The 8,930-nt window shown below is 39.5% G+C and overlaps 1 protein-coding gene across 1 annotated transcript in view; it reads left to right on the top strand.

The window, feature by feature from the left end:
* The first annotated feature begins 330 nt into the window (after positions 1 to 330).
* The window catches only part of LOC139721946 (uncharacterized), a 44,934-nt gene continuing 36,334 nt past the window's right edge, over positions 331 to 8,930 (top strand). The window contains exon 1 of the mRNA XM_071633268.1: positions 331 to 828. Coding sequence (XP_071489369.1) covers positions 694 to 828 — 135 coding nt within the window. The 5' untranslated portion in view covers positions 331 to 693. The remainder of the gene's footprint in view (positions 829 to 8,930) is intronic.

Genomic DNA, 8,930 nt, shown 5'->3' with positions numbered 1-8,930 from the left:
GTAGATTTGAGGATCAGGAGGCTATTTTCGTGCTTTTCAGTGTGTCGTCTTTGTTAAAAAGTGACGTCACAAGTCTTTTAAATCGGTCTATTAATAAGATTATACTTGAGAATTGTTTTAAGAAGTAAGAAAGGGTAAATTACATTCCACTATCAATGTACATTTTCCGTTAGTGCACTTTACATTCAAATGATCTTTGGGTCTCCCTCTGTAGACTAGCATGGTGTGGCGCCCTTTGGCTGGTTATACTCTCGGAGGCCTTTATTCACTTCTTCGGGGGAAATGCGTGCGCCAAAGAAACTCTACGTACGTCTCTATGGAATGCGCTCGCTTGCAGACGATTACATCTGGCCGAAGTTTGATACCAATAACGATCTACGTCGTCAATGCCGAGCAGGCTTCTAGCGTTTCCCATCTCCTTCGCAGAGGAAATACGCGATACGGGCTATCCTTTGCTTCGCAGGAAGGAAACGCAATAGTGTGGATGTTGAGGACTGAACTGAGCTGAGTGTAGTGTAGTTCCAGCTTTAGCTAAAAAACAGGCATCAAATTTCCCCCAGTCTTCAATCAGACTCAGCCTTGGAGCCGCACTGTACAGGAATAACCGGATTTGGCTCTTTCGGCCTCTATTCAATATTTTGGGTTTCTCTCTGTTCGCGCGAGATCAGGTGATTGCTACGAGGAGAAGTCGCAATGGAACACGGGCAGGGCTCGGGCTCGGGAACACCCGTCAACGTCGATAGCGACGAAAACCCCGACAGCTACAACAAAATGAAGTACCACGCCAGCAAGATGGATCTAAATTTACGCATTCTTAGAGACCAAATGGTGAGTGATACATTGTTGAATTGTTTGAAACCAAACATGTATTTATTTTACACTTGACTTTGATCCGTGATATCCAGTATGATACAATTAACTTTCATAAAAATCATAGTGAAATCTCACAATTAATATCGTCGTCTTATCGATTTTTGTATGTTGACGATTTTTTTTTTTTTGCGTTTATCGAGTTCAGCAGCTGTACAAACACCGAACACTTTTACACACTTATACGATTGTGGTACAAGTCAGTGAAATGTAAAACAGGTTCAACGAATGTGGAATATCTTCGCACTGAATAATTAACCTCAATTTCAAACTGTGATCCCACGACTGTAGGCCCTTGTTGCAAGTACAGAACACAAGTAAACGTTTTGGATGAATAGCAAATCGGAAATATAATATATAATATCTTCATTTCCACGAGAGTTAGTTTGTTAATCGCCGGGCTTTGAATAGAGAGAAAAGGGTCAGCAAATAATTATCAATATTGTGAGATGAAAACAAATAACACTGATGAAAGCAACGATTGTTACCATGGTTATGTAGAACGAATAAGGCAGCACGCATTTAAGTGGTGATCGTGAGCCAGATATGTAAATCGCATGTTATCACGAAGTTCTATTTCTCTCATCACCGTGAGCTGGTTGAAATGTCGCATCGCTGACTGCCGAATGTAAGGATGTAAGAGGACATTCTTGGGAGGGCACATTGCTGTCACGTGACTTCCCCTTCTCATGACGGACTAAACACCAACTGAGTTTCTCAACTATCAGTTACACGCCTTTATCAGTGTCACGTATTGCATATAACATATACGATAGGTCTAATATCAACTATCTGCTTTGTCAATTTTGCCCTAAGTTCAATCACAGCATTGCTTAGATGTACAAGTACAAGTAGGCCTATTTTAATAGTATAATATGTAGGTAGACTCCATGTAGAAAATTAGTCGCATGCGTCCTCGCTGTAAATGAAATTGTTTTCACTCTTATGTATGATAATAAGAGTAAGCATAGTTTATGTGTAAATTCCTATTATAAGAAAATCGACAGCATTAAAGAAAATCTTGGCGCATGTGCATATCACGTACTAGGTCATGTCATATAGTTTATTAAATATAGCTATTCATTTAGATTATTTGATGAAATTTAAGTCTTTTATAGAGTGTTTTGCATGTACTGCAACAAGGTGACGAAAGATAATTACAATGTGTTTTGCTTCTGTGTAATCGTCTCAAATAATTACTCAGACACGTTTTGAATAGGACGCTTATCATTATTATACAACCCTGCATTGGATATGCAGAATATTTCCATTTGTACTTCCATTGAGGTGGAATTCAGTGTCGTAGATCTATCCATGGTGGCCAGCGGGAGGCCAGCTATAACCTTCAAGAGTATCGCACAACAAACAGAATAGTTTTCACACATGCGCCGCACCTGAATAGAAAGAAAATATGATCTGTCACTTCAATGCGTGTTTGGTTTTCCCCTTTCTGATCTCTCTCCCTCCCCGTCTCTCTTTCATATTCTGTCTGTGACTCTCTTTCTTTTCACCACCCCCACCCCCATCCCACCCCAACCCCGAAACCACTATCATGACGTACCCGTGACCTCACGCGTCAACGTTTGGCCATGATGTCCACGCCTTTTTAACTCTTCTGCCCCCTCCGTCTGGGGCATGGCTTCCATAAACCCCTAACAGTGGCGGCTGTCCACAAACGATTGTAAAGAACAGACCATCTCCTTGTTTAAACCGTGCCTTTCAACTGCAATCCTGTAAAGTCGGTCGATGGGACAGTTATACCGCATTCCGACTGCATTGTCTATTTGTATAAAAATTTGTTCTTTACATGCAACTCAAGTACCGGCGTGTGTTAGTCTGAATATATTCATAATGACTATACAAAGTGATACCAGTTCCTATAATGGGTATACATGGTCATAATTATGGACTACAAATCTCTCAGGCATTAAACATGACAACACGTTAGTCCACATTGATTCAGTACTGGCTAAAATGATCTGTTAAAATCTTTAACACTGTTTATTCATACTGCAGCGAGATGATAATGACTTGTTTCTCTGCGTAAAAATTTGTTGACTCTTGATTCGATGTTTAATTCACCTTTGATACACAGTCTACCATATAGGTCTATGTGCTGTAAATGTATCATGCTTGCATATGCTTTGTCTTTATCTGTTACACATATATCGGCCCCAGGCCTATTGATTTGATTTGATGTGATTTATTCTCTCCATGCCCTTTTTTCAAGTACATGAATTTTCTACAATTTCATTAACATTGTACAAAATAAAAGTAATAATTAACTATTTTCAACAATTATCATCATTTTCAATACATCTGTAATTTATGTATTATATATAATACAGTCATGCATACATATTGTGTATATAGGCCTAATCCTTTACGTCCAATTTCGTAGAAACATCGGCACATTGCGGTATAAAAAAAAATGAAGAAGTGCATTTATACTAAACACAAACAGATCTCAAACACATTTCGAAAAATTTAGCTTGAATCGTCACCTCCCACACGCATGTACGTCCTCTGGCGCCTATGACGTGGCAATGGATTCCATTGTACCATGAACCCATATATTAAAGCCTCCTAAATCTGCTCTACAAATTGGATTTTGCAGTGGAACAATGTCCAAAATGACTCAATATTTAGTCATTCAGAAGAAATTTCGATTCATACGCTGAAAAGTGAGATGCCTTTGTTATGTGTCTGCGCCGTTCCTTTTCATTGGACAAGATGTTATGCTTTTCTTCTTTGATTCGTCCTTGTACAGTAGGAATTGGTTAGTTTGTGCATATTATGTACGGACGCGTCTGAAGGTTAGAGTGATAATAGAACGGAGGGTGCTTTCAAAATTTTGCCCGATGGGGATAATGATCGTTTGGTGTACTGCTCATTTTAAACAGACAAAAGAAGTCTACAAATTGCTTGCTCTTTGTGCTTTGGGTAGATAAAAAAGGAATAAGTCATTAGTAGCGTCTCCATTTTCTATTTTTTCCATATAGACTGACAAACAATATACCCAACCTTACTGACATGCACTTCGATCCTTTGACGACTTCATTAACGTGTTTTCATTCTTTTCTATAAAACGAAGTGAGACGTGTGACTGATGTGAGTCTAGATAACACGAATGTTGCGCACAGTACATACAGACAACGATTTGTTGCTATAAAATCCCCTCGAGTTTTTTTAGTCGCGACTTTATTCGGGTACCGACCCCGCAAGCTGCAGGACACTAGCCCAAGAACAAGAATTGCCCTTTGAGTTGATTTTTCATAAAGAATGGGAACTGTAAATAGAGCTAAAGATTTGAAGAGATTTCGGGCAAAACGAGCCAGTCATGATTAAAGTAAGAAAGTCTTGAGTCCCGTTAGATGAAAACAAAAATCAAATGTGGAAGTCTGCTACAAACTTTCGAAGTTTAATTCTAATTACAAGGAAAATAAGTTGCTGTTGACTTCTATAGAAGCTCAGATATACTATATTAAGTCGTGTACAGGGCTCTGACCACGATATAGATGCCAATATACTATATAGTATGTTGCTCCCAGTATACATAGAAACCTGTCAAGGGATATTGGTAACGTGACCTCGATGTTAAACGTGATAGTTGCTACATCCCTGTGTTTATTCAGACTAAGTTATTCAAAGCGGGCTTTTTTCCCTTCAGATTCCACTTTCAAACAAAAAATAATATCGTAACATTCTCGAAATGAGACCCATCAAAAAAAAAATGAAAATATTTAGCATAGATGATGATAATGAGGCATCTCTGCATCTAAAGTCGTGGTGTGAATCTCGGTCTTTGAAGATGATGTAATATTTGATAGTTTCATAGAAATTGATAGCGAGCAATATCATGTTCGTAACGACATCTTACATTCCTCGGGAATATATTACTTTCAAGAGCGCCATGTTACAATGTTGACAATTGATGGGGTTTATTTTGGAATACTGATGGGTTTTTTTTTTTTGGGGGGGGGGGAGGTTTGTTTTTTTACACGTGACATGCGGATCCTTGTCTGTACCCCTCTACAATGTGTAATGTGCATGGTGGGTTACACTTAGTCTCTTTACGGATTTGGACACTAAAAGGCAAAAGGAAACTTTCCCACCATTTCACCAAATCGTTAGCGCTCTGATTTTTTTTTTTGATTTTTTATTTTTAGCTGCAAAGATGTGCGATTATACGTGATCCACATTTTCCTTTCGTTATTGTCCGATACAGTATAGCGGATATCCACTGTTTTTGCTTTACGTGAGGCACAATATTAAGGAGAGGAAGTATATGTTGTTCACATTGCTCTTTTACTAATAGACGGAAGTTTGCTTTACGAATATTTCCAAGCCATGAGAGAGGTTAAAGGCGATTTCGTCATCTATCAACAACACAAACTTGCCATTTAAGAAAGGGATATGTCTTATATTGTTACTGCCAAGCGAGATGACAATGTGCACTGTACGTATTTTTTTTTCTGTCGTATTCCATAGAAATGAATGAAATATGAAACAAGGAGATGTCCAAGTGCAGAATGTATTATGACGTGACGTGTTCATCGAGTGTGCTCTACAAATAGTAACAGTCAAAACAAACACTTCGTGATTCGTTCAAAACACGCGTCACCTTTAATATTCACATGCGTGCGACCTTTGTGCTTTTGCTGCTAACTCTTGGAACAAGAGCAAGCATCTGTCCTGATCCCCGTATCAATAACTTGGAAGAGTGCTTTGACTTCCAATTTCAGAATTACGCCCCTCTATAAGTTCAGACAAGGCATGTAGTGAACGGGTAGACGGGGTGGGATGGGGGAAACAGTAGATTATAAAGTGCACTTGAAGTCATACTACATGGTCAATGGTGCTTCATGGGCCATGTGCCCAGAATGTCGCCATAATCTTGCTTGACAATTTGATGTAACCAAATAAGGTGCACAGCGTTAGGTGGGACCCTGATCTGTCTTTTTTCTAATTTGTGAGGAGTAAATCCTCTGACGCCTTGCCTTGGTGTTTTCATGTTTTAAGACCTCTTTCTTCTCACAGATAGATACATTAACAGTAAGCTATGTATATGATCACCGCATTCGTATAGCCTTTGCCGTCTTTTTCAAGCCGCAATATTTATTGGGGAAAATGAGGGATTCTTGAGTTACTGTTACCGCTCCAAAAGTGCAATTTTTCGACGAAAGTCTAATAATCTAATTGATATAATGACTTTCACGGAAGCCTTCTCTCACGTCACTAGACAGCTGTGATATTATCTATTCTCCATGCATAGGTCTGATCACGTTAGCCAGTTCACACAGTCCTCCCCGTCATGAAAGGCTAGACGTTCTCAACCGGAGCGACAAGTCGGCCCTTCCGTAGGGACCTTTCCATACCAGTTCTTGATGTTTGAGAGAAGTGAATCAATACCTCGGGGTGTTTTTGCTAATGTTCCGCTGATTAAGTCTTGAGATCTGATGAGCGCGATATACGGCTTCACAGGCACAATGAGCGCGCAACATTTGCCTCTCCAAATAAACATACTCTCGAATTTTCAGTTGTTTATTCGCAGAACAAGAGATAAACGACCATGTTGTACTAAATACAGGTCGAATAAATTCAAAGTCTTCACTTTTTTCAGCCTTACCATCAAAATAGTGACAAGGTGAATCACCATGTTGAGTTTATGCTCAGTCATTAGGCCACTCTGTCAAAGACCACTGTCGTGTGACTGTATTATCACCCTTATTTCGGTTCTATTCTACAGCACGTAACTGACAGGGAATGTGAATGTAAGCACCTTATTAATACATGATTATAGCCCGACTGTACACATCAGACATTTTTCACATTAAACCCCGCCTAGCAACCGCCTTTTGCTGTGGTAGATTTGAATAAAGAAAACATAGGGTATTAATTAGCTTGTAAGGAAGATATAAATTAAGGAAAGAAGGGAAATCAAACCATGTTAGCGTCTGTAACAGCGAAACAGCGTCTGTTTAGCGTCTGTAACAACGAAATAAAGCGAGTCAGTATAGTCGTAGGCTACAGTTGGATATTGTTTCTGTGGCTCAAGAATGTGACAAGATGACCAATCTGGAAAAGTTTTATAGCGGCATTATGTAAACTCCCTGAGCATTAGTCCTCCTGATTGAATTTATTTAGTGTTTGTCATCTTATAAGGGGTTAAGACATATTCTTGAAAATTGCAATTGTGTAGTGAAATAATACACGATACGTGAGTGTATTCATATCTCCCCGCGTTGTGCAATGGACATGCACAAATCAAAGCTAGCATTTTGTGTGTGATTCTTTGATATACATATTACCTGCATGTAGGCCTATTTCATGTTTTATTGATTCGTCCTGACTTTTTTCTTTCCCTACAGTTTGGATGGCGTATAATTTTTTGTTTTCATCTTTCCGTCGGTACTATGTTTTGTTTTTCACGTTTCGTGTGTGTCTGTTGATTCTGCTTCTCTTTTCATCTATGAACACGGAGACTGAGTTCCAAGGGGAAAAAGCTCACGAAAGTCACAAAACACTTTTCTTGAATACTAACACTAAAAATGTCGATGACAAAACATCGCACACGACTGCCCGTGTATGGGACCACAAGAGAGAATTGCCGAACTATTACTTTATTCCTTTCCTCTCATTGAATGTAGGTCTTGAGGTTAAGGGGTTTAGTTACAACAAAGACATTCCTTTGGTTAGGTTCAGTTAGTCATCCGAGGTATGTCACCTTCCCGCCATTTCTCGAGCAGAAAGCACGTAAATTCGTGAACGACGTGTCCCTTGTGACTCCCTAAACTATGCATTTGTGATTAGTTTTTCACAACGAAATCCCATTTGCCATTGCCGATATGTATTCGATTTACAGCATACACAAGAAATAGTTCTGATTTTCCAGAGTAAAAGATAAAATTAAGAGAAAGAAAGCGAGAAAGCAAGCGACCAAGTCTGTGTGTGTGTGTGTGTGTGTGTGTGTGTGTGTGTGCGTGCGTGTGCGCACGCGTGTGTGTGGGGTGGGGGTGGGGAAAGAGGTAGCGAAGGAAGGGAGTTAGTAAACTAGGTCATGCTCAACACATGAAATCTAATTCATGTGAAAAATATACTGAAAAATCGTACAAGTTCCATATATTGCATGAGCCTGTATACAAGATTGGCCAAATATCCGGCGAGATCGTCTTACGCTTCACTTATTGCAGTCACCCTGTACTAAAGAATCCCAAAGAATGTGCCAGAGGTATTATTACATACAATATAGAGCAAACATAGAATCAAACAATGTACGTCGGTGACATCATAATGACTATTGAGTATGACCAAAGAGGTATAGGCCATCACACATGCCATCTTGGTATGACCAACTTGATAGATTTTCGAACCCCAGGGCTCACGCTGTCTGACGCCGATTGCTTTGTATAAAAATATGTGAGAACACTGCGATGCAGAGGGTAAGGTTCAGGACTCATTAAGAGAAGATCTGTGGTTCGAATCCCATCGGTGTCTACATCCACTTTCACACGCTTGGCCCCTCTTCTACGTTATCCATGAGTACCCAATGCTTACACCAAGGAAGCTGCTCCGAGTAGGCCTATATAACGACGAGTGCTATAAGTTTATAGATGATCCGCTGAAATGCTTTTTTGAGATATCATGACTTTGTCTTGGCTCAACCAGGGAGGTGAGAGGAAACCTCCCTGGCCCAACCAAAACTTACTCGATGTCATCTTGGGTATTTTGATATCTTCAGATGTTAATAACGTAATATATTTCAGCACTATCCTCATATCCGTGCGACAGATCAAATGGAACAAATTGAAGTCTCGTGCAACTGCGTCATCGTTCAAATTTCCTAGATTATACTCTAATACTATATTAGTGTATAATAGCCATATTGTCACAAACTTGCACAAACTCATGTTACTAACTGGACAAAAGATACTTAAGTCTCCTTACATATCTCTATCAATTTCCCCATTCTAGTTTTCTATGCTCAAGTTCAAACCCCGCTTTCAGTAGTACAACTCGAGACGCTAATACGTCGACTGATGGAGTTAACATGCACTTAT

The sequence above is a fragment of the Diadema antillarum genome, unplaced genomic scaffold (genome assembly GCF_040938485.1).
Source record: "Diadema antillarum isolate AM-2024a unplaced genomic scaffold, OU_Dant_1.0 scf00000152, whole genome shotgun sequence".
NCBI classification, from domain to species: Eukaryota; Metazoa; Echinodermata; class Echinoidea; order Diadematoida; family Diadematidae; genus Diadema; species Diadema antillarum.
Note: the sequence above shows the minus strand (reverse complement) of the source record. Positions and strands in the feature narration are given on the sequence as shown.